General features: G+C 38.0%; 1 protein-coding gene across 1 annotated transcript in view; it reads right to left on the reverse strand.

Moving 5' to 3' along the window:
* The window catches only part of LOC126184604 (WSC domain-containing protein 1-like), a 401052-nt gene that overhangs the window by 286943 nt on the left and 86415 nt on the right, over positions 1-27694 (reverse strand). The window contains exon 2 of the mRNA XM_049927057.1: positions 9258-9414. Coding sequence (XP_049783014.1) covers positions 9258-9409 — 152 coding nt within the window. The 5' untranslated portion in view covers positions 9410-9414. The remainder of the gene's footprint in view (positions 1-9257; positions 9415-27694) is intronic.

The following is a 27694-nucleotide window of genomic DNA, read 5'->3' on the forward strand; positions in this document are numbered from 1 at the left end:
GCTACAGAAAAGTTGCTGAACGTAAACATAAGTATCAGAAATTATTACTGACGGATGCATGTATTGTGTTTGTTACACGCGCAGGATACTTACCAGTATAGCTTCTTCCTTTCAATGACTACTGGAAACATCTTCAGGAAGCTTTGCACCATCAACAAAACCACTGTGGCCGGATCTAACGATGATACATTAGTTGCTTCAATCAGTTCCATAGACAGTGATGCATTCACCTTGAATGGGGATAATGACGATGGCACATTCGTTCCTCACTAGTCCATCGTGTGCTGTTCTGCAGAGAATTCGGTCTGTTCCTAGCAGCAGCAGCCTTACTGTCCCCTCTGTTAAGGGTCACCAGATAAATCCTAGAGCAACGTTGGACTACTTTGTTGTCTCTGGTACTTTTGGGGAGAGGACTCTACAACCTCACATTAATAACACCAAATAAAGCTACTGATATCCTGCCACTTTCCTCAACGTCTATCAAGACATTTGGACAGGAAGTTCCCCAAAATCGTCAGTGACACGCCTAGCCCCCCCCCCCCCCCCGCCCCCCCCCCCCAATCTCCCCACGCTAAACGATGCACTGACGAGGAGAAAGAGAGGATTTTCAAAATCTGGGAGGCCAAAGAATTAATACCGCAGGGAAAGTCACTGGCAGACCTGTCCAGAAATTTTACCAAGTGTTACAGAGACATTTTTTCCAGATTGCTTTAGGTAGGGGTCTGGTAAGGCAATGAGCCACATACTCTACGTCGTATGTTCACATAGTCTTAAACCGCTTCTTGGATGGTTCAGTTTCTTCTCTCTTGTCAAAGATTATGTTGCTAAAAAGGACGTATTAATGTCGAGAAAAGCTGCTGAGATGGACCAGTATTGCTTTGCAGATTTACTTCTGGCTTGTGATAGAAATTAGCAGAAACATGGAATGCTGGTGGGTACATATCAAACATTTATTTGTAAGATGCCTGTAGTATTCATCTAGCGCCACCCTACATATTTTTATTCAGATTTTTATGCTCTCATAGTACTCTCCAAGTCTATTAAAATAAGAATGGGTAACTGAGATGTTCTTTTCATAATTCGTTTTACCACTTCCAAAATGGATGTGTAACTCCACGTATTGCTTTTGGTCAAGTTAGTAACGTAATTAGCTGTCCACTTCTGTTTGTGAGAAGCTGTATTTTTCCGTCTGTTCAGCAAGAGCCTAGCAGAGAGACAACATAGAGAAGCAAGTAATCTACCTTCAGCAAGGCCATAAATTTTCAGCTTCAAAGCTGAAGCCGCCGTCACCCTCGTTGTTTCCCCTTGTTCACAGTTGGCCATGTTAATGCGATGGGGGGTAGCACGTCCACTGGGTACCAAGAGCTCGTGCAAGGAAACGGGAACTACGTAAAGGAATGTTTTTTTATATAGAAAAGCGGCCGTTGGAAGCATGTCGTGGGGTTTTAAAGACACAGCGTCTTAGCGGCCGCTTTGGAATGGTTAGCTTCTCTCCTTCTTGCCGTCTAACAAAGTACACTACTGGCCATTAAAATTTCTACACCAAGAAGAAATGCGGATGATAAACGGGTATTCATTGGACAAATATATTACACTAGAACTGATATGTGATTACATTTTCACGCAATTTGGGTGCATAGATCCTGAGAAATCAGTACCCGGAACAAACCACCTCTGGCCGTAATAACGGCCTTGATACGCCTGGGCATTGAGTCAAACAGAGCTTGGATGGCGTGTACAGGTATAGCTGCCCCTGCAGCTTCAACACGATACCACAGTTCATCAAGAGTGGTGACTGGTGTATTGTGACGAGCTAGTTGCTCGGCCACCATTGACCAGACGTTTTCAATTGGTGAGAGATCTGGAGAATGTGCAGGCCAGGGCAGCAGTCGAACATTTTATGTATCCAGAAAGGCCCGTACAGGAGCTGCATCATGCGGTCGTGCATTATCCTGCTGAAATGTATGGCTTCGCAGGGGTGGAATGAAGGGTAGAGCCACGGGTCGTAACACATCTGAAATATAACGTCCACTGTTCAAAGTGCCATCAATGCGAACAAGAGGTGACCGAGACGTGTAATCAATGGAACCCCATACCATCACGCCGGCTGATACGCCAGTGTGGCGATGACGAATACACGCGTCCACTGTGGGTTCACCGCGATGTCGCCAAACACTGATGCGACCGTAATGATGCTGTAAACAGAACCTGGATTCATCCGAAAAAATGACGTTTTGCCATTCGTGCACCCAGGTTCGTCGTTGAGAACACCATAGCAGGCGCCCCTGTCTGTGATGCAACGTCAATGGTAACCACAGCCATGGTCTCCGAGATGATAGTCCATGCTTCTGCAAACGTCGTCGAACTGATTGTGCAGATGGTTGTTGTCTTGTAAACGTCCCCATCTGTTGATTCAGGGATCGAGACGTGGCTGCACGATCCGTTATAGTCAAGCGGATAAGATGCCTGTCATCTCGACTGCTAGTGATACGAGGCCGTTGGGATCCAGCACGGCGTTCCGTATTACCCTCCTGAACCCACCGATTCCATATTCTGCTAACAGTCATTGAATCTCGACCAACGCGAGCAGCAATGTGGCGATACGATAAACCGCTATCGCGATAGGCTACAATCCGACCTTTATCAAAGTCAGAAACGTGATTGTACGCACTTCTCCTCTTTACACGGGGCATCACAACAACGTTTCACCAGGCAAAACCGGTCAACTGCTGTTTGTGTATGAGAAATCGGTTAGAAAATTTCCTCATGTCAGCACGTTGTAGGTGTCGCCATCGGCGCCAACCTTGTGTGAATGCTCTGAAAAGCTAATCGTTTGCATATCACTGCATCTTCTTCCTGTCGGTTAAATTTCGCGTCTTCAGCACGTCATCTTCGTGGTGTAGCAATTTTAATTGCCAGTAGTGTAAAACCGAAGGTCCCCCCTGGTAGGAGCTCTCTTGAATCTTGAAATTGCAGTGGCGTGATGGCTGCAAATGGTTCAAATGGCTCTGAGCACTATGGGACTCAACTGCTGAGGTCATTAGTCCCCTAGAACTTAGAACTAGTTAAACCTAACTAACCTAAGGACATCACAAACATCCATTCCCGAGGCAGGATTCGAACCTGCGACCGTAGCGGTCTTGCGGTTCCAGACTGCAGCGCCTTTAACCGCACGGCCACTTCGGCCGGCTGATGGCTGCAGTCTCAACATAACTGTATTAGAGATTGGATGGCTATGGTCACTTTTTGATGACTTGAAATTTTTCCATACTTGACAGAAGTTAGAATTTTAGTAACGACACACTCTGCCTTCTTTCCTCCAAGAACAACAGTCTAGCTGTAGCCTCGCGTGCTGCGCACGCAGAATGGGTCCCGAACGCTGTACCAAGATCTGACTTAAACATACGCTTGAACGCTCATCAAGGGAAACAAATGGCATCTTTTATAAGCGTGCATTTTCATTCAATAGCCTCTCTTAAGTAAAATATGGTTTCATGTGGTGCTTGACCTTTCTATTTCGTGCATGATTATTAACTTTTATAGGTAGACCTACTCTTTTTAAATTCAGATTTAATAAGACTTTATCCACTGTGTCACTTGTTTCATGATATTTTAAAGTAAATTTTCATGATTGTATGGGGAGCTTCACTGCGTTTTACGATCACGGGGACATTAGTTTTGCGTATCTGGGATGTGCACTACTACAACTACAACCACCCCACCTCACACAATGTATGCAGGGCTCGCATCGTTCGACATCAAAATAAAAAAAAAATTCAGTAATTCGCGAGGGAGACCTCTCATTATTCAGTTTACGTTTACAGCCAGGATGTAGATAAGAGTACCCCAAAACATGATGAGCAGAATGTGCAGAAAGAAGTAAAGCATAAAGCAGCAGAACCCTTCTACTTTTTCTAAGTATATAGTCGGAGACAGAAACACATAAATTTGTCGCTAATTTCTAAGGTCGAGATGCCACATTAAGTCTAAATCAAAAATGTGTCCCACCTATTTTCCTCGTAGTTGAGTAAAATAAAAGTGGAGAAGGCATTTTTGCTGTATGCGCCTTAACTCTTTTACTAAGAACGAGTATTTAGAAAAGCAATCGATTGATTTTTTGGCCCAGGATTTGGTATGTGCATACCAAGGATAAAAAGTTGTTAAAGTTTACGATGCCCACCAGCAGGTGCGCTGCCCTGTAGTTATACACGCTGACTTCGAGTGTTTACTAGCTCCTGTGGTGCGTTGTGCAGGTGATCCTACTGTCTCTCACATCAAATTCACTCTACTAGAAGTGGCATATGTGGCTGCATATCAAGTTGGATGCTCATGTAACTCTACTCTCAATCATTTCGAACCACACATTGGGATAATCCTTCGAAAAGGTGGCTCTTTGAGCTCTAAAGACTTGCACTGAGTGATGATGAGATTTGTTGAAACATTCCCATGATGTATTTGCATTGGAATGACGCCTTTTATGAGTTGGCACTTTATTGTCATTTTTATGGGCTGCCTTTGGCTAGAGAAACGGAAACTCCACATAGACACTTCATTTATCTAAAGGGGAAGTTCCATGGCACAGGTTACAACACATTCAACTTTAAATACCAAGTGCAATGGGACATAACCATCTTCTTCAGTCATTTGAGTGGTAGTGGTGCTCAGTTCCACACTGAACACTTGGATGATCTCGGCTTGAAAGGCGATAAGGTCAGAGTCATACCTGACGATTGCATAAAAACACTTTTCATGCTCCAAGCAAATCACACCAGGAATAACGGTTCACGTTTCATGCATGCACCTCTTCTGAAACTTGGTGAGACACTGCGTCTGAAGGATACCGATATCAACAGAGATGTTTATCCTGACGATGCACAGTTTTAGCTAGTGATGAATATGGAGGCCTTTCTGTATGAACACCTGGATTCGATGGACGCACTCCACTAAACCACGTTCCGTGACATAACTGCAGTCTACAGTAAACAAATAGGCACTGTCATAATGGATGTGGTATATGAGCATGCCGTGAATGTTTGGCATATTCGACATCGCTGACTTCAGAGAGTATGCAAGATTTTATATGACAATGATAAACATCCGCTCGAGGACATTTTAGAGAAATTCTGAAGTGTATGTCACAGCGTATAATATCTGAACCATGCCATCTTTTACACCACACCAGAGCTTTCAAGGGGTACAATGTTAAGAGGAACATATGTCAGGTTCGAACTGTTGACTGACGATGACATGTTGGTCGTATTTGAATCCAGGATTCACAGAGACTGTATGCATAGGTACACGAAGGCCAACAACCCATGAATGAGTGAGAAGAACACATTTCATCTAATGTCTTGAGTTCCATCCTTTATGTGGATATTAACAACACCTATGGGCATGCTGTTTGGAGGATTACGTTTACCATCCAAAGAGGAAAACGTCTGACTGAAGAAAAAGATCCAGTATGTGGTGGCATCAGGTAATGGCTATGGCTAAAAGCTAGTGGAGTTTGTGGGGCTCAGACCTAAAATGAACGTATACCATATGGATGCAGGTGCCCCATAAATGTGGACTAATGTTGTGCATCACATGACCTCAAACTCTCATACAGGATCACAGGATGTTCCTGCTTGAGTGTGGTGGCAGTCCTCCATATACGGTGTGCCAAGTGCTATCTCAAATGTAAGGTCATGAGATTTACACTCCACTGCAGCTGAAAGTCACTGTATTTCGTCATGATGACTAATGGCCCATGTGCAGGGTGGGATTGGGATCCATCCTTTCTCACATCATTCACTTGAGTGAGTCTGGATGGTTATTTATTTGAAGATAATGAATGTGTGCATGGAATGGGTGGATGAAATGTTTGTTGTAGCAGTGTGCATGCATATGTGTGATTGATTGTGCACTATAAACGCCTGTTATATTGTATGTGAAATATAAATGACTGCATGTTATGTGGGCTTGAATATATTGTATACTTGATGACTACTCAGAATTGCCTGGATATATATTTCTCTGAACTTTATAAGTCAGTCTCCTCCTTTCCCCTCGCTCTGTCCATCTTCAATGATCCCTCTCTGTCCATCTTCTTTTCCTCCTTATCTCTGTCCACCTCCTCCACATCTCATGCTCGGTCTATCTCCTCCAGCCTCTCTCTATCCATCTGCTACTCCCCCATCTCTGAGTCCATGTCTTCCTCCCGCACCCTCTGTCCATCTCCTTCTCTGTCCTTCCTATGTCCACCTCCTCTTCCCCTCTAGCTGTTCATCTGCTCCTCTTCCTTTCTGTGTCCATCTCCTCCTCCCTTTACCTCTATGCTGTACAGTGATTTAATTTTGTAGGTACATTCAGTGACGTATGTGGATACTCTCTGCTAAATGAGCTGTGAATAGAGTCAGTGCGAAAGAAGCACTAAATTCAAACGGCATACACAACACAGCAGTTTTTCATGTTTCTCTGTGTTTATGATGTTATATTTGCTGAGCTATATACCATACAATTATATAATTTTGTTTGTATATTCAGTGCTTTATGTGAACACTCTCCACGAAATGTTTCGTGAATACATTTGGTAGTAAAGCAGTAATAATTTAAAAGGTCGTTACTGATGTGACGGTTTTACTGCATCACAATTGAAAACATAGTAGGCGATAAGCTTTAATCCTTTCTTCATTTGGGGGGGGGGGGGGGGAGGGGGGCTCGTAAGCTAGACAAATTTTCGTAAATCTCAAACTATATGTAAAGTTTACTGCAAGTAACTATGTTCTCTCATGTTCGAATACTGGATGAATAAAACCTGTGTATTCACACGTCATGGCCTACATTCGTTTTTCACCACCACATTTACCCCTTTGATAGGCAGTCGGTTCTTACCCACACAGCGACTCTTCCTATACAGTACGTGATACATGTAGCAAGTTTGTTTGAAATCAGTCCAATCGTTTTACAGATATAGAACATATAAACATACATACATTTTTATAGTAAGTAAAAATAGCCCTAACTTTCGTATCTGGTTTTGATACTCTAAAGTCCAAACAGTGACCCAAGCTATGCTCAAGTTATCAGGGAAAATTCCACGAAAATTCAGTTAGTAGCTTTGGAGATTTTCGTGTTCAAACAGAAACAGAACGGCATTATGGTTTTACAGATTTTTATTAGCAGAGATATGTGTGTGTCTCTTCCCCTTCGACGGCTGCTGATAGATCCCTATTTCCAGTGCAAAGTAAATACTGTATAAAAGCTGTATATAAAGAGTAAAAACTGAATTGTACAATGATTGACTGGTGAATGAGGTGTATAGGTTCATTACCAGTTTTAGTATAAATAAACTATATCTCCACACCTGAGAGTACTAGGTTAAAAATGTATGTACTGCCCTTAAAAGTACAAAAACCATTATTGTGAAAACCTCTTCAAAATACGCACTGTTGTATACGTTTCTATAAATCATCTTTGAAACACAAAAGAAAATAATTTTTGAAAGTAATCGTTAATATTATTCATTGTTAACAAAATCATCAGTTATTTTGTTATGTTTTTGTTATTACTTATAAAAAGACACGATGCTTTCACAACAGAGCGAAACCGACTGGTCTCTTGCAACTGCTCAAAAGGAAGAGTTCTACTTAATTTGTTATAGTAACTGGAAGTTTTGAAACATGGAGACCTGCACTTGAAGTTAGGAACTAATTATTTAAAATGTGCAGCTACATATGAACTGGACGCCTCTTTATCTACAAGAAGGAAGCATTTACACAAATAATGTAGGCTTTTCCATCTGAATTTTTGCTTACCGTACCAATTCACCAATTTGCCAGTTGGTCTAATTAATATTAGTCCTCTTACTATAGAGCACAGAGCTTGAACAGAGAGCAAATTGGCCAAGAGCAAATCGCCTCTGGTGATTGGCCGTTGAGAGCATATTGATGCCACTGGTCGAGAGGAAGGTGTCGGATGGAGGGGAGGGGATTGGAGGGGAGGGTAGGGGAGGTATGAGGAATGGAGGAGTGTTTCTGTATATTACAAGGACTGTTGTCTCAGTTGTAATGTGACACATGATGCACAAAAAGCTGATATAAGCAAATTTAGTCAGAACTCGCCATGTTACCGTACTACTGCTCTGAACAGAACACAGACCTCAGTACACTGATTCCTTCGCCAGTAAGAGAAGCTCTGGGACATTATACAGAACGTTCTTGCGTACCCGCAGGTAGTACAAATATACTCAAGTCTTAACTGTTTGTTGATTGGTGGATCAGCACATTTTCGATAAACAGCTGCGTTTTATGTCACGACGAAGCATGACAGGTGTCAAACTCCTTTTATCTTCTTCTGTTTGATCAACTCGCTACTATACTGTTAGGGCGGAATCTTTAATTTTTCCCTCGAGCAAGAAAGGTTTTACAAACAAATACATGTGTATCTGCCATACCACAGACCGACATAAAGTATTTGTCATCTATTGATTAATTACTTTTTACAGTTTTCAATAATTCGTAGTAACTATCGTTTGACAAATGATTTTTTTCATAAGAATTTAGTTGTTGCACGTTTCTGACTAGATATTTTCAAACGTGAATTACTATTCACTGTCCAGATAATAAGAGCAACGTAGACAACGGCCAAACTCCGTAAAGAAAATTTTACTTATAATAAGTATGAATTGTAAAATTAAAAAGTAACATGACAAATCGACATTTAGTTTCGCTCTGTAAATAGTAGCTGGCTTCGGTTATAATAACTATAATAAGAACATGATTTAAATAAAAAATGTGTCATAATAACAGATAACATACTCTTAGCAACATTTGATATTAAGCAGTACAAAACATAAAATAACTTTACCCAAACCCCGTGAGAATCTGGCAGTCAGAGCCACTGTACTATTCCATAAGCTAGAACTACTCATCATAGTATGAGCTCCTCGTCCAGCCTGGATAAAATTTCCTGCGCATTTTTTCCCTAGTGTTTGTTTATACTGAGACTTGATGTTGCTATTTGTATGTCACCTGATGCTATGGCATATTTTTGTATTATTCTATTTCATAATCTTGGCCTGATCATGATTGCTAAAAAGAAAACGAATTACCTCCAGCGGAGCAAAAATATAATGGGTTTCGCACTGTTCCTTCTTACTGTTAGTGAATAGAGTACAATCTCTAAAGGTGCTACATGTTGCTAAACTTAATCAGTGTGTTCAGATAATTATACGCTACAGGTCTGATATACACGACAGATGCAAGGATTGTACTCACGAGTGCGACAGCGCATGCCGGTGCCGGTAGCGACCCACTACGCGCAGCAAGCTGTCCTCCAGGTCTGGCGTTACCAGGAGCAGCACCAGCATGCCCAGCACCGTCACTGTCATCATGCCAAACAGCTGCATTATCTTCATGAACGGGTTCATCTCACCTGAAACACAAACCGTTTTCCCGTCCTTCATCTACAGCAACATACTGTCATCTGTGACTGATGCAATAGCGCTACAAACATCAAAGCAGTCATGCTGAACAGCTCCACTATCTTTCCTGAAACGCCCATTGAGTTAACTCCCATCAAGTTACTGAAGCAAGTTTTTTCCCAACTCTGCTGTGTCCAGCAGCAGCACCAGCATATCCAGCATCATCAGTGGTATCATACTAAGCAGCTGCAGACCCGCTTCCAAGTTCTGCACCATCAACAGCAGCACAGTATCATCGCTCTATTCGTACTGAGTAGCTGCATTGTCTTCCCTGAAGCGCCCAACTTCTTCATTATCATCAGGATATTGCACAACTTTTTTCCAGCGTTGTGAGACCAGCTGTTGTGAGAATAGCTGTTTTATCTTCCTCCAGGCATCCACCAAGCTCCCTTATTCAGGCTATTGCCACTGTCTGTCTCCCAGATCTAGCCTCAACAGCAACAACACCAGAAAGATCACTGTTAGCTAGCTGGAAAGCTGCGTTATTTTTTGAAGAGGATCACCATCCCTGAAACACTAACGATGATCACTTGTATCAGAGAACGACAGCAAGCTGTTAGCCATGTCCAGATTACCAGCAGCAACAGCTCCAGGCTGCCAGCATAGTCGCCATAATACCGTATTACCAAAAATACACATCACATTACTTCCATTAGCGTATAGGATTAACCTGTCCTTCAGAGCTGATGTACCAGCAGCACTACGCGTAGCACTCCATTATGAAGGTGGTCAGATTCCTTAAAACATCACTACGTCACTGTTATCAGTGCCTTAGCAGGAATTTATTTACTGTTTTCATGTAGCCAGGCGCTAAAAAATAAGTATTAAATGAGTATATGAAATTCATTTCCTTATCGCTTTAATATTTCCACTGTAAAATTGTACGTGCTAGTTTTCCGGAGAAGTCTGGTTCAAAGCCTGTTTCACTAGCCATACACGATTTTCCGTAGTCTTCCTGACTCACTTTTAGTAAGTTCTTGAAAAAGTAACAAAGTCGTATATGTTAATGTCTCATATTCTTCGTTCTGACTGCAAACTAATTACACAGCTGGATATTAAAATAAAATTGCAGCACCTGGAAGGATATATAATAACATAATTTTACTTATTATGTGTTTACAGTATAAGAAGAGAATTATTCGATTATTTTTTGATGGTAAATTGAAGGTATACAGAGTTGCTGCTAATGTGACAAACAATGGCTCTAACTTAGTTGTAGAACTCAGCTTTATTACTAGTGAGAGATAAGGACACTGTGCTCGCTAAGACATCAATCAAGGCTCTTCGTATGAATGTAAGTCACGAGTGCACAGGGAACACATGGTCTTGCGTTACCTTTTAGATGACTAATGTTAGGCACCCATCAGCCGTAACTAGTTTTTAATGGAACAGAAGCTGTCAAAATTACCGGATTCGTGATCTGTTTATGTAAAAAATAGTAACTAGTAGTGTCAAGCTCCACCCTAGGCTCCTATGACGGCGACGAATGCTGTTTGTAGAACTGGGTTCCATCTGAGAAGTCGAAGTGGTGATACTATAGCGCCCGGTGTTGTCTTTGGGCGCATTATGCTAATACTGTGAATCACCGCTCTCTGCTACCATGTCGAGGGACTTCGCAACAGTGATCGTCGGCGTACTACCGTTCCGTGTTGTTACATACAGTAGTTCGCCACCCTCTCTGTATCGATACTTGTCTTCCTTTAAAGAAGCTTATTTCCTAATTCAAGGAACGTAACCTATCTGTACGATTCTGCAAGGTCAACTGAACAATCTGACTGTCCTTCAACTGTAATCTAATGGTGCCGCAGAGTTCCTGTATTGGGCTTCCCTTCCATCAAAACGGAATTGGCAAATCCTCCGTGACCCCGTTGCAAGTATTCATCACTTCTTGATTTTATGGATAGAGCCTGGAAATATTTCATTCCACAGCAGTGAAATGCCCGCTAAATCAGGCAGGGCTAACAGGTACTTAGGGTTGTGGAAAGGGCCAAGGGAGTTGCGGTCGGATTCATTTCACAACTGTAATTCATTATCATTTAGTTCACAAATACACTTTTGAAAGAATTGAATTTGCTTCTCGGCTGAAGGCCTCTATACAGATGCTTTGGAATAAGTTCAATTTTGAAAAGACATGGAACACAGTTAAATTTACAAATAAGATAAATCGTATACATATATGAGATCAGCATGCGGAGCGGATGAAGGCCACTGGATTAAATCTTCAAAATTCCAAATACACTATGATGATTACTGACGGTAGAAGGCCACAATGTTTTAAGATGCTACCAGGGCTGATGGCCCACAAGATGCACAGAAAGAGACAAATAAACGCAATATGATGGTTGAAGGCCGCAAGGTTTAATTCTGCAAATTAAGGAAATATACATTGCAACAATCGGTAAAACAACACATTAAGTTTAAAAATTTCCTTTTGCAACACCAACGGCGGAAAGCCCACAATAACTTGAAAAATCTTTCAGAGGAAATTAGAATATCCTTTCAAAAGCAGAAGGCGATAATGTTGGGACTTGAAGGAAACTCTGAGAACATATTTCCAGGGGTGAAGGCCCATAACCAACCTTGCCAAATTAAAAATATAAAATACAGTTAGATTACAACAACATTAACCCTGCCAAAAGGATAATTAAGAACGGCACTCAGGAGTCTCCAGTGGATTAGTCTGCCCTCGTTCAATTAGGCGAGACAGGTGGTGAGTCCAACTATACTTAATTCGTGCGAACCCAAAAAAGGGGACAGCTACGGGCCGACCGAAAATGGTTTAAATGGCTCTGAGCACTACGGGACTTAACATCTGAGGTGATCAGTCCTCTAGAACGTAGAACTTCTTAAACCGAACTAACGTAAGGACACCACACACATACATGCCCGAGGCAGGATTCGAACCTGCGACTGCAGCAGTCGCGCGGTACCGGACTAAAGCGCCTAGAACCGCTCGGCCACCGCGGGCGGCGGCCCGACCGACACAACGACTTGGTTCCCATCAATCAGTACATGAGAACTCAAATACAAAAGGTTACAAACGTGATAATCCACAATGGAGTATGTATTAGCTGTCAAATTTACACACCATGTTGGACAGCGACAACAGGTGAGGAAAGGACGCTGCCTGAAATAACGTTAGTGGCCAGGGCAGGTAACCGGAACACTGACGGCCACGAGGCAGAAAATTCCACTGGTTCACTCGAATTGTAGTCAACCAAAAAAGGTAATTGCACCGCATGGCGGCTAAATTTCAGCAACAGAAAAACTCTGTTTCTCTCACAGGAAAACCTCCCCAACAGCAAACCACCGAAACGAACCACCACAACATGAACGAACGTGGCTTCGGTAGCTGAAACCACTACTAAACTTTGACGTCCTGGGTCGGTGAACCACGAAGCTCGTAGCGATCGGACAGCTCCACACACGCTCCGACACTGCGCAGGGACCGCAGCGGACCCAGCCGACTGCACCGCGTGGAGATAACTTCCCTGGTTCGCAGCAACCGACCGACCGACCCTCAGAATGTCGACAATAAGAAGACAAATAGGGAGTCGATGCACACACACACAGCCGACTCATGAAAGATCGGCGAGCCAAAACGCGTCGTCCGGTAGGACGACCGACCGACGATCCACCAAGACCTTGGCCCGGCTCAAGTGATCCATGGCGGCAGTGGTCGGCTGAGCCATGTCGACGCAGACCTCACAGCTCCAACCCGACTGCACTAGTGCCGCATTGCAACTCCCCGACAGGCAGGTCCGGGCTGCGCTCCAGACGCGTTCCGACCGACTGGCAGCGCCACCTCGCGACCGGAACTCGCTTACCCGAACTAGCTTACGACAATCAATGACTGGGAAGTAGTAGCAGTCGAGCAAAGATACTACGAGAAGGGATATATCGACACGCGCTACTAACGCCGCTCACAGTTAAACAAAGCGGCAACTCAGTGACAGTAGTAATTTAAATTAACATAGTGAGGTGGAAGTACTTTAAAAACAGAGTGTAAAATACATGATGGCGGGAACACGAGCCACACACGGCTCAAGCAATACATTTACACCCATTTCCTCTACCTACACATTACAGTCTGTCTATTCGCCTTATTGTATGGTACATGGTACTGTTACTCTTCATTAATAGTTAACTTCAGTTATTCCATGAGATAACTGGTGAAGAACAGAAAGTGATATTTTCACTGGTAGTACAACTCCCTTGCATTGATTCCATGGAGACATGTGTCTGCATTGTATTGCTGTCCATTGTAGTGTAATTCCAAATTACGTATGGTTACGGGAAATATGTACATTTCAGTGGTTTTTATGGAATTTTACATATGCATTGACGAGCTGCATACTGTTAACTGGATTTAAATGTGAATATGTAAGGTGCCTTACTTCAATCTATATTAATCTGCGAGTGTGTTAGAAGTGTGTAAGGCGTACATGTATGGTGACTATAGTAGCATTATTGTAAGTAGATTTTCCACCTTCAGAAAACTGTCTAAACAGGTCTTATGTAGTGTGAAGTATTTTTAACACATTTCAAAGTAAACTAAATGTTGAAGCTCAAAACGAAAATGGTTTAAATGAGTCCTGCAATATATTTGATATTCTATCGTACAACATTAAATTAGACATAAATTTCCTCCCATTTATAGCAGAGAAAATTAATTGTAACAGATCGTCCCGCCGCTCACCACATCTTGGGAATTACAGACACTTAACCGTGGTCATCCAGGGGAACCACCATACACCTTATGAAATTGTGTGAGTTGTTTTCAAGATATCCAGGGGAACCCCTGCCCTACCCACGAACCTTAAACATATGGACCTGTAACTTAATACCGGTCAAGTGATATAAAATTGTTGGCGTACCCATGGACCAATAGGGGAACATTGAAATAATGCCAAACTCCACGATCCAGCTAAATTCAATCTCCCCCTACTCCCCACTACCATCGTTTCTAACGAGCTTAAACGTGTAGGTCTCCTTATTTCACACCTGTGCATCATGAAGGACAGGTTCATGTTTCTTACAAACAAGTTATTATAAAAATAACATTCCTAGAATTGTCAGCCAATATATATTGCTTCCACATAGGGATATCTCATGGAAAGATAGTCCGCCCCCGGTAGCTGAGTGATCAGCGCGACAGAATGTCACTCCTAAGAGCCCGGGTTCGATTCCCGGCTGGGTCGGAGATTTTCTCCGCTCAGGGACTGGGTGTTGTGTTATCCTAATCATCATCATTTCATCCTCATCGACGCGCATGTCGCCGAAGTGGCGTAAAATCGAAACACTTGCACACGGCGAAAGGTCTACCCGACGGGAGGCCCTAGTCACATGACATTACAGGGTTATTACAAATGATTGAAACGATTTCACAGCTCTACAATAACTTCATTATTTGAGATATTTTCACAATGCTTTGCACACACATACAAAAACTCAAAAAGTTTTTTTAGGCATTCACAAATGTTCGATATGTGCCCCTTTAGTGATTCGGCAGGCATCAAGCCGATAATCAAGTTCCTCCCACACTCGGCGCAGCATGTCCCCATCAATGAGTTCGAAAGCATCGTTGATGCGAGCTCGCAGTTCTGGCACGTTTCTTGGTAGAGGAGGTTTAAACACTGAATCTTTCACATAACCCCACAGAAAGAAATTGCATGGGGTTAAGTCGGGAGAGCGTGGAGGCCATGACATGAATTGCTGATCGTGATCTCCACCACGACCGATCCATCGGTTTTCCAATCTCCTGTTTAAGAAATGCCGAACATCATGATGGAAGTGCGGTGGAGCACCATCCTGTTGAAAGATGAAGTCGGCGCTGTCGGTCTCCAGTTGTGGCATGAGCCAATTTTCCAGCATGTCCAGATACACGTGTCCTGTAACGTTTTTTTCGCAGAAGAAAAAGGGGCCGTAAACTTTAAGCCGTGAGATTGCACAAAACACGTTAACTTTTGGTAAATTGCGAATTTGCTGCACGAATGCGTGAGGATTTTCTACCGCCCAGATTCGCACATTGTGTCTGTTCACTTCACCATTAAGAAAAAATGTTCCTTCGTCACTGAAAACAAGTTTCGCACTGAACGCATCCTCTTCCATGAGCTGTTGCAACCGCGCCGAAAATTCAAAGCGTTTGACTTTGTCATCGGGTGTCACGGCTTGTAGCAATTGTAAACGGTAAGGATTCTGCTTTAGCCTTTTCCGTAAGATTTTCCAAACCGTCGGCTGTGGTACGTTTAGCACCCTGCTTGCTTTATTCGTCGACTTCCGTGGGCTACGCGTGAAACTTGCCCGCACGCGTTCAACCGTTTCTTCGCTCACTGCAGGCCGACCCGTTGATTTCCACTTACAGAGGCATCCAGAAGTTTTAAACTGCGCATACCATCGCCGAATGGAGTTAGCAGTTGGTGGATCTTTGTTGAACTTCGTCCTGAAGTGTCGTTGCACTGTTATGACTGACTGATGTGAGTGCATTTCAAGCACGACATACGCTTTCTCGGCTCCTGTCGCCATTTTGTCTCACTGCGCTCTCGAGCGCTCTGGCGGCAGAAACCTGAAGTGCGGCTTCAGCCGAACAAAACTTTATGAGTTTTTCTACGTATCTGTAGTTGGTCGTGACCATATGTCAATGAATGGAGCTACAGTGGATTTATGAAATCGCTTCAATCATTTGTAATAGCCCTGTATTATTATGGAAAGATAGTGTATGATGGAAACTTTGGAGAGATATTCCATCTCACACAGATGCTTACTGACAGTCGTTGTTCCTGTAAACAGATTGTGAATGGAACAGCAAAGCTGGATGACAATAGTTCACAAAGTACACTCCACCACACACCACAGGCTGGCTTGCCGAGTATAGCTGTAGAACTGCAGTGCGCTTGTTAGGTCTGAGGGTTGCATTACTCTGTGAAAAAAATGTAATTAATGTAAAAAACACAGAGCAAATATCTCTTCCTTATTTAATAAAATCATCCTTATATCCAGCAAATGATCATGTTGAAAGAGTTAACAATTATGAAAATACTGGATTAGAATTAGATGAAATTTTTGAAAAAATTGGAAAGAAATTTATTGTTCGGTTACCAGATATTCCAAAATTTGAAAAGATGTCAAATTCCTCAACTAATGTTTACACTTTTGATGAAATAATTATTATACATCCCCTATACCATTAAAAAAAGGAAAATGTGTTAATCTTCTTTTAATTTGAGAAGAACATGATTCTCATTATTGTTGGGTAAAAATTCTAACTAGATGAATTAGATCCCAGTCAATAGAAAACAAATATCTAATTTATCCTGTGAGAGATGTTTAAGGTATTTTTAATTTCATAGAAAATTAAACAATCACCAAAACAACTGTAAAGAACATACAGAAATAAAGATATATCTGTCTTTACAAGATGAAGAAAACTGTAAACATTCATAAAGTGTATCGGTTTTTAAAAGATTTTAACACTAGTCAGCCAAATTCTGAAGAAGCTTATATTAATAGTTATAAAAACTGTATTCCATATTCCCATAGTTGTTGTATTAAATATTCTAACTGGATTATAAACAATGTGTAACATATATTGCAAAAGACAAAGCAAAAAATTTCATTGAAAATTAAGAATAAAAATTTAGAGAAATTTCTGAAATATATGACCAAAATATTCAAATGAAAACGAAAAGTGGAAATAAATTATTTTGAAAAGTTCAAAACCTTGTTTATTTGTGAAAATGACAGTACTAAAGAAGAAAATGAGTAAGAGATCATTGTTACTTAACAGAAAAATATCAATGAAATGCTCACAAACATTGAAATCTATATTTCAATTTTCTAATTTTGTTATTGTTTATATTCATTATTTAGCTAATTACGATGTTCACTGTTTATCAAAGAATTTGTAATAGATTACTAAGGTATTAATTCTATTCCAAATGATGAACAAAAACACATTTCTTTTAGTAAAACGGTTGAAGATAGATTAACATTATGATTTTTAGAAAAACTTTAATTTTTAGCTGTAAGTATTGATAAATTTTCTGCTAATGCTACAAAAGGAAATTTAGAGAAGCAGAAAAATATTTTAATAGGTGACAGTTATATGTAATGTTTAAAAAAGTCGATTACCCCTATGAATAAATGAATTGTGAAGAAAAATTAAATATAACAAATTAACCCAGTAAAGAATATTTAGTGTTCTAGACTTCCTAAATCAAACTTTTCTGATCATGATTTTAATAATACAAAATATGTTTGGAAAAAAATTTGATATAAACTTATATTTCAAACCTGGTAGTTTAATTCTAGGAGGTATTTTAGTAATTTTAGAGCTACATAAATAAAATCGTATAAATTCGATTCCCCTTGGTATCTGACAATACCTGGATTGTCTTGGGAATCTATGTCAAAAACGACTAAAATTGAATTAGGTTTATTAAAAGCTTATGTGATTTTATTGAAAAAGGATATTAGAGGTGTTAAAACATAGGCTAAAGCAAAGAATAAGCATATGAAAAATATTATGCCAAAAAAAACAATCGATTTATATTGGATATTTACCAACAAATAATTTATAGATCGTTATGCAATGTCTCAGTTTTTACCATTTAGAGATTTCAGTTGACTAGATCCAAATCATTTTAATTCTCATAAATATACTTAAAATGACTGGTGCTAATAAATGTGCTGATATTTTAGAGGATCATTTGGAATATCCAAAAAAATTACAGTTGTCACTAAGATTCACCATTAGCAGCAGAAGGACGGAATAAATTATTAACAACATTAAAGGATTAATAAGTATACGAATTACGTCATAGAAATCTTAAAAAATGATCAAACTTTGGTTTAAAATTAATGAAAGTTGATATAATTTTTTCATTTCAGCAATCAGATTCATAGAAAAAATACATTGATTTTAATACAAAAGTGAGAACTGAAGCCAAATGTGATTTTCTAAAAGATTTCTATAAATTGTTTATTTTCAGAAAATCTAGTTGCAGTTCATATAGAAAAAATAATAAAAACCAAAAACCAAATTGATCTCGGAATTAGTACTCTACATATTTGAAAGATAAAAAGTATGTTTTTCATTATTATATTGTAAAACCAGAATATGTGATACTTTTACTTACAGTATAAGAACTGAGAATTTTATATAGATATGAAATCGATGATATACAAATTTGATATAAGTGATTATTGAGAAGATAAAATTCGGCAAGTAAACAAGGAAATCTTAGGAAAAGTGATAGGTGAATATGGTGGAAGAATTATATTAGAGCATGTTAGTGTAAGAGTGAAAATGTGTGTTTATAAAGTAGAACTTAAAGAATTTAACAAATTTAAGAGATTTATACAATATATTGTAATATTGAAATTATTAATGATAATTAAAAATTTTATTTATATGGCAAAATAAAACAATACAGGAAAATAAATTTTATTAGATCATTTAAATACAACTTAGATACATTGAATATAATAAAAACAAAAATTAGTCCAAACACTAGTCTTGCCTAATCTTTACTACTGTGATGTAGTTCAACACGGTACAAATAGTGAAAATTCGAGATGCCTCGAGCTAGTGATGAATGCTTGCGTTAGATACGTATGCAATATACGGTTGTATGATCATATCAGTCCTTCATACTCCCAGCTAGGTTGGATACGCCCACATAAGGCACGCGATCTCCACACGATGTGCTTACTTCAACGATTTCTTAGCCACTGGTGCCCCCAATACTTATCTTCTCACATTAAACACCTATCATCATTCCACAACCGCAATACCAGATCGGATACATCTAGCATCTTGGCTGTACCTTTACATAACACAAAATCTTTCTCTGTGTCATTCTCCATCTCAGCCATACGACTATGGAACGCGCTCCCCTGTGATCTGCGTCTTATCCAGAACCACTTAACATTCAAGAGGGAACTCAAGACTTACATATTAGGGACGGTATAGCCGCCATTGTCGTGCCCCTCTCATCTTTTTCTTTCTCCTCTCCATCATAGCTTCGAATTTTACCATTCTATTTCTCCTCCTCTAACCTATCTACCTTTTCTATATCTCTTTCACCCCATTCTATCGTCTTATGTCTCTGCTTGATGAGAATAACTCACAAGCTGCAAGAATATAACGAGAAAATTCCCAACTAGCAATAGGACTGACATTCATAAAAGAAAAAATATGTTCACTTTCCTATACATAGTCATTACTATTATTATTATTCTTGATTATTATAATTATTTTTTGATTGTTATAATTATCATTGTAGTACTTTTATAATCTCTAATTTTTTCCGTAACATAAATACTGTATAACATGTTATATGTCCTTAATGTTTTGTAGAAACTGAAATTTGTTGAATCTGAGTATGCCTGGTTAGGTGTAAGAGAGGGCCTGAAGGCCCTAATCTTGCCAGGTAAAATAAATGCATAAATAAATAAATAAATAAATAAAATTGTTCATATTTCTGCTGATAAAAACGAATTACAAGGTAGATTTAATACTGTACCATATGGTTATTATGTAATAAAGTCAAATAAGAATTATTATTTTTAATAATTTTTCCTTATATGGTAATTTTTTATATTTTTACAGATATGTTTTACAAACTAATTTTCCACAAAAACATTCAGATCTTTAATAATACCTTCCTTTACCATTTTGGTAGTCAAAAGCTGTTATTTCTTTCTTATGGTTCACTACAAATATGAATATCTTTACAAGAATTTTTAATTCCTTTATTACAGTTGTCACATATTAATGTTCCTTTTTCTCAATGATTAATAAGCTTTTTTATATGCTCTGAAATTTTTCTGTGTATTTTTTCGTTTCTTTTTTATACAAACAATGCAACCCATTTTTTAGGTGTATTCTTAGCTGTTTCTTTTGTTTTTTAACTCATTTATTTCTCTTGATTCCATAATTGGGACATAACTTTACTTCTAACTTCCAATTATAAAGAAAAAATTATTAGGATAAAAAAATTTAATAACTATTATTGTATGTACTATGAAAACCTGCTTCTATTAATTTCTGATGAAAATAATAAGCCATAGTTTAAAGGCAAATATTTTGCAGAAGTTTTAGAATATAAAGACACAAAAGCAGGTATTAAACATATTGACAAAATTCATCCTACGACAATAGAAAATTTAAAATGTGATTCTGAGACATCCTTAAAGAGAAAGGAAAAATCAACAAATTTTGTTGGCGAATCCAAATTATGTTACTTAATATTAAAAGCCAAATAAATGAGTAAAAAACAATTTATAAAATAGATTACACATGTGGTTTAACTAACAATTCCAAAATGTGGAGAATATAAAACAATGACTGATGCTGAAGAAATCTATGAAGGTTCAACAAATCATTAACAATCTAAATAAAGCAATGATAATTTTATATAATAGTCAGATGAAATGTATGACAGAAGTGCAGTCATTTCACATGAATAAATGAACAAATAAATAGTTTACTGCAAGATATTGTTCCTCAAACAACTGATGGAAATTTAAGACACAGTTTAGTTATTTTAGGATTATGTGATTATAATTATGATTACTGCATAATTCGATAACAATTTAAAAATGTTGAGACACAAAGAAATACGATTAGAAAAAGATAACCAAAATGTAAAGGGTTTTTAAGAATTAATTATGTTCCCAGAAAAATTTTCTTGTATAAGTACCTAATTCGTAAAGTTGTGATAACAAATGAAGGTAACTTTAAGAATTATCTGTTCCTGAAATTATTCACTATCTTGAGTAATTATTCATGAGAAGAGTTGTATGTTGAATAACTAATCTATCAAATGTTTCTTAGAATGTAAATCAGTTTTTCCATAGTTAAAGTAACAAGTAATATTCATAATGATTTTTATATACACCTAGTACATTAAAACTATCAAAAACATCAGATTCCATTAAGTAAAATTAAATTTCTTGTGTTAACACTTACAGTGCGTTGTCCGTATGTCATACTGGCGCGACCGCCCTGACGTTGGCGACGGTGCACGTATACTGTACAGGCGAGCCTTTATTTGGCTCCGTAAGCGCGTTTAGCGGGTCTCCGTAGCAGTTTCGTCAACTAATGTGGAGGTATTTCATTCTTCTTCTGCAAGAGGCAAGCACTTATCGCCTATCTCATCCTGGGAGCGGTTGTGAGCACTGCGAAGACGAAGTTACCTGCAGTTCATTCACAGGTGTTTACGATCGTGAAAATATCACGCAGCGAGTTGACGGAGGCAGAGACGTTAGATATTCTTTATGGAGATGCAGGATCTGAAATTGACATTCTGACAAACAGGATTCGTACTCTCCAGACGAAAGTACAAGTGATGATTCAGATATGTATATGTCTCAACTGTTTATAAAGTGAAGAGTTCATTACCGCATTTTGTATTGTGAGTAGTGTTCATAACTTCACTTGCATTTAGTACCTTTTAGTACCAATCTTAGCATTACTTTTTTTCTATGCAGACAATGGTACAGACCTCAGTCACCATCTGTGGTACCTGGTGGTATGTGCTTCACTGAACACAAAGAGCAAGATTGGTCGGTACTAGACGATCAGCCAGCACTGCCGGATTTCTGGGAAGTACTTGGCGTAGCATCGCATTTTTCAAATGCCACTGAGGAGCTTCAATATTTTAGTTATTTCTTTCATGACGACCTTACTCGGCTCATCAAAAGTGAAACGAATCGGTTCGCTGGTAACGTTATTACAGCAATGAAACGCATAGGTAGCCTGAAAATAAACTCTGTTTGGCACAAGTGGTCTACAGTAAAATTGCAAGGTATTTACTGGTCTCTCAGTATTATTTTGCATATGTGCATCGTCAGATTGCCGAAAATCAGTGATTTCGCAGACAGGATTTTCGAGTAAATTGTTTAGTCGCCATCGATTTTGCGCTACATTGTCGATGTTACACTTGAATGACAATGCTACATTCAGTAGCAGAGGCGAAGAAAAGCATGACCCACTTCATAAATTGAGCCCTTTGTTTGATTTTATTGTGAATAAAAGCAAAATTAGTTTTCGTCCACGCATGAATCTGACAATAGATGAGGCACTGTGTCCCTTTCGTGGTAGAACAAACTTCAGAGTTTACATGAAAAACAAATCCAATAAATATGGAATAAAATTGTATGCTCTCTGCGATTCATCAACTGGTTATATGCTTAACTGTGATGTATATACAGGTTCTGCAGGCAGTGTTGACAATAGTATCGAGGGCCTTGTAAAAAGGTTTGCGACGAATATCCATATTACTAAAACTAAAAAAAAAGATCGCTTTTCAAAGGAAACACCATCTCTCTGAGAGTGAACTGGAAGTCAAAACGAGATGTTTTTTGTCTTTACACAAAGCATAAGTCTACCAGCACTAGTACTCAAGTGAGGGCCTAATAGCAGAAATTGTAACGCCAGACGTTATTATTGAATACAATAAGAATAAAACTGGGGTTGACAGAGCAGATCAGTTCACCAGTTATTATCCATTTGCCCAAAAAACTTTGAAGTGGTGGAAAAAGCTGTTTTCCCACTTGTTTATCATGTCAACTGTCAACAGTTTTATTTTATAAATGCCTCCGAGCAGTATGCGATGTAACATCTGAGGTCATCAGTCCCCTAGAACTTAGAGCTACTTAAAGCTAACTAACCTAAGGACATCACACACATCCATGCTCAAGGCAGGATTCGAATCTGTGACCGTAGCAGTCGCACGGTTCCAGACTGAGCGCCTAGAACCGCTCGCCCACTGAGACCGGCTTTTATTTTATATAAAGAGAAGACTACGAAGAATGTATCCCTAGTAGACTTTATTAACAAAGTGGGGAAGGAATTGTCTGAGAAGGGCGGAAATATTATTCAGCAACAAGCAGCTTCATCCTCACAAATTGAGAGAACATTTGCAAGGCACTTTCCAGAGAAAGTCTCACCCCCTGCAAACAAGGTGAATACTACTAGGTATTGCAAAGTATGTTGAGACAGAGGGTAGAATGAGACGGGAAAGCGCATCAGGAAGGAAAGTAGATGGTGGTGCAAGGACTGTGAAGTTGGCCTTTGCATCCCACTTTTTTATTCAGAACATTTTTGTGTTTTCTTTTTTAATTATAACACCCATTTGTATTTTATATTGCAAAATAAACTCAAATTCATGTAAAGCTCTTACTGTTACCTTTGAAATGATGCAACAACCATATTCCTATCATTTTCCTGTACCTTGCAATCTAATTTCAAACATCCATTAAATAAGCCAGTTCACAGCCAAGTGCTGGGTGTACAGAGGGCATTGTTGAAAGTGTTAACCTTCATTTGATTATGGAAACACAATTTATCTTGTTTAATAAAAGAATAATTCAAATGTTGTTTAAATTTATTATAACTATCTCTAGCCATGTATAAATCTTTTTATTAAATTTTTAAAAGAATATAAAACGTTTATATACACAACAATAATGTGTAATATAAAAACTTAACTATTTTCTTTCGAAAAAATTTTAAAAGAAAATCAAATTGAAAAATCAGTTGTTGATAGTTTTGTACATATTCCTTTTTATTACTTCAACTTTTCATTCTTTCCATTTATATGTTATTGGATTAGAATAATAATATCTTCAGTTTCAAAAACCACTGTCGATCAATTTACTGATGTCGTTTCTCGAATATTCCCTTTAAGTTACTTATTCTTCCTTTAAGTTACTTATTCTTACATTATCACCAGTTCCATATTCAGCACTAGCATCTAACAAATTTGTTGTATAATCATCTATTAAGAAACATTACTCTTTTTTTGTTAACATCATTTGATTTCATTTTCATTGTCGAATTTTTTCTGTGATTATATTGATCAATTAATTTAGAAACTAAATCAGCCCAATTCTAATTTCCATGTGAGAGAAATTTTTCAACTTTTTTTAAATTTATTGTTATATTACATCTCTTAACAACAGACGTTTTTAATTAAGTAAAGTGGAATAATGATAAATTTATATTTATTTTACCACTAACAACAGTTTTTTTAAAATAAAGCTATACTCGGAATCGACATTTTTGTTCACCTCCAGTTATAAAAGTAAATTCAGTTAGTTGCTAACATATAGTTAATATTCAAGATAACATAATCGATTTAAATATGGTATTAAATCAGTTTTTGGGAAACAATCAGAGAAAGTTTTTAAACTTTCCGATTTTGTTGAGTAGTTTGATAGTTTTGTTAAGTTATTAATCCTTAGAATACAGTTTGTTTGATTGACATAATTTTTCAATTATATTAAAATACTTACATATTCAGGTGTAACACATATTTTTTTCTAAACGTTTTTTAATGTAACTGTTTACTGGATCTTTTATATCTACTATTCCTCTACCTTTCAAACCATCATAACCTTTAGTAGTGTTGCATATTTTATGTAAGTCATTATGAAATTATTAACATTTATTTTACATTTTTGGATTGACTCTACATTAACTGCTTCAAGTGATACTAATTAAAATTACCAGTTTTTTTGTACTTCATTACTTTATTTATTATATTAACAGAAAAGTTCATTTATTAAATTCAAAAAATCATTTAACATATAATTCATACATTACATTTAAAAAATGGACACAACTGACCAGAAATAAATTCATTAAAATTTTACATCCTTTTGATGTAATAACACACATTATTTTTACCTAAATAATTTACTAGTTGTTTTGGTATATTTTTCCTAATGAATTTCTCCAACTGAATCATCTGAAGCATACATTCTTTGTTTTGCAACCAAACGAAGTCTTTTTCGTCTCCATGTCTTTTTTCTAATTGTTTATTATCTCTATAAACAATATCATATTTTTTATAAGCTTCACCTAATGTATTAATTCCTTTAACATTCCTAAGTAATCTTTCTTCCAGTTTTGTTCCAGGGCCACAGTAATCACAACCTGGGACATTAATTGAAACATTAACTTATTTATTAATATACTGAGTAATCCTTTCCCATACATTGTACTTCACAGAAACGTCTGTCGTAAGTTATTCAGTATTCTTATTAAATATGGGATTCCAATCATTCATACAAAATCACTAGAATTTTTTGTTAAGGTTTGAGTTATTCCAATTCGTTCATTTTAATAATTTTTTCCAGCTCATTCTTCCTACACTGTACTTTTACTGTAATCTATCGATTAATTGAAAACATCATTCTTCCAAATAAATTCGATTTATTTCTATGTATATTATTTACTAATCTGTTACCACCTATTAGAAATGGATCAATAAGATTTGTTTTGGCAAAGCTAGGCAACTATTCTTCAACGATTGTTGTAGCCAAATTATTATATTTATTTCCTTTCAATGATTTAATTTGACTTTGATTATTTTCAGAATTTACATCATGTGAGTCAGATAAAACTCTAACATAGCTTTGTAAATCAACAAAATCAAATTCATTATCTAAATTATCCATAGTAATTGGTTTTTTAGTGGAAAGTTTCTCTAACACATCTGTAGCTTCATATTCTTTATTACCAACAGTTATTTTATCATAATTGAATTTAAGTGGTAAATTGGCAATGTATTTAAATTGTTCAGCAGATCTTAATCCAAAAGGTTTATCTTGACTATGCATGTAATGTCTTAACATTTTTCCACTTATATTTATTTTTATTGTGAATTTTTTGTTATATTCATCAATTAATTTTGAAATTGAGTCTACACATTTATAATTTCCTTGGCAGTCAAATTTATTCCACTTTTTTTCGTTTACTATACTATTAAATCATTTAACATTTTTGAATTTTTTGCTTTAACACTTACTGTGCGGCTGCCGTAATATTACGTCGCGGGCGGAAACGAAGAAAATGCGGCCGCCATAATATTACGTCCCGCCGCATTCCACATTGTTTTAGTGTTTCAAACGAATTGTTAGCGTTCCCGCTACAACCTGTAGGTCCTGTAATGCTTGTAGTTCATCATAATAGCGCTAGATCGCAGCACCTAGTGAGGTAATGCGATATATCCGTATATATTTCCGAACGAATTCACGTGTGTTTTTCAGGCGTATGTTAGTTGTTCTGTGGTGCCCTGTCGTTTGTTTAGCGTTGAAATTGGCGCTAGTATTTTGTTTTTAGCTTGTTTATCTTCTTTTTACTCACACTGGCGAGTGATGAGGATGCAAAACTTCGAAAAATGATTGAAGAAGTACTTGCTGAACCTAATGATGATGATTTTTCGGATTTCGATAGTGACAGTGATTACGAAATTCCAGAAGATAAGGATAGTCCAGGTAAGTCTAACATATTACTAAATCGATACAGAACAAGACAGTTCATGTTGCAATTTGTTCTGTTACGTTCTGTATTATTTCAGACACAGATTTGTTGTCAGATGAAGGTGAGCCACCGCCTATGTTCCCCCCCACTCATCATCGAAATAGGCCAAGATTGAGTGACATTTCACAGGATGACTGGACTATAGTGGATCAAACACCAAACATTTTGTTATTTACAGGGTCTGATGGTATGCTAAATAATGTAGGACTTGGTCAGTCTAGTTAATATTTAGATTTTTTTTCTCATTTTATAAATGACATGGTTATTTCAATTATGAAGGAACAAACCTATATACTAGGCAGAAGCTGGCCCCACTGAGAGCACAAAACAAGTTAGGGCCCAATTCTAGATTCAAGCAGTGGAGGACGCAAACAATTGCTGAAACAAAGACGCTTCTGGCTATTATGCTCCACATGTCAATCAGTGAGAGGCCAAGTATGGCCAGTCACTGGTGTAGTGATCCAGTGGTTAGCTGCAATTTTTGCCCTAATATTATGCCAAGGACAGATTTCTGAATATTTTGTCTATGTTCCACATAAACGACAATTCAAAGCAAAAAAAGAAAGATGAAGTAGACTTTGATGCCCTTCATAAGGTTAGGCCTCTTCTGGATGATTTGGTAAGGAATTTCAAAGAAAGTTATCAGCCAGGTGTCATTTCAGAGGGCGTGTGGGTTTCAAAGTTTATATGGCTAATAAGCCAAACAAATGAAGCTATACACTCTTCCAGAATCCAAAACCGGGTACATACACAACTTTGAAGTTTACCACGGAAGGGACGATAAACTGGACAACAGTGCTTCTGCAGTGGTAAAGCGATTGCTCGGCTCACTCCAAGGTAAGGGCTACACTGTATATGTTGACTGATTTTACACCAGTGTTCAGCTAGCCAAAGAA

This window comes from Schistocerca cancellata, chromosome 4 (assembly GCF_023864275.1).
Source record: "Schistocerca cancellata isolate TAMUIC-IGC-003103 chromosome 4, iqSchCanc2.1, whole genome shotgun sequence".
In the NCBI taxonomy this organism is placed as follows: domain Eukaryota; kingdom Metazoa; phylum Arthropoda; class Insecta; order Orthoptera; family Acrididae; genus Schistocerca; species Schistocerca cancellata.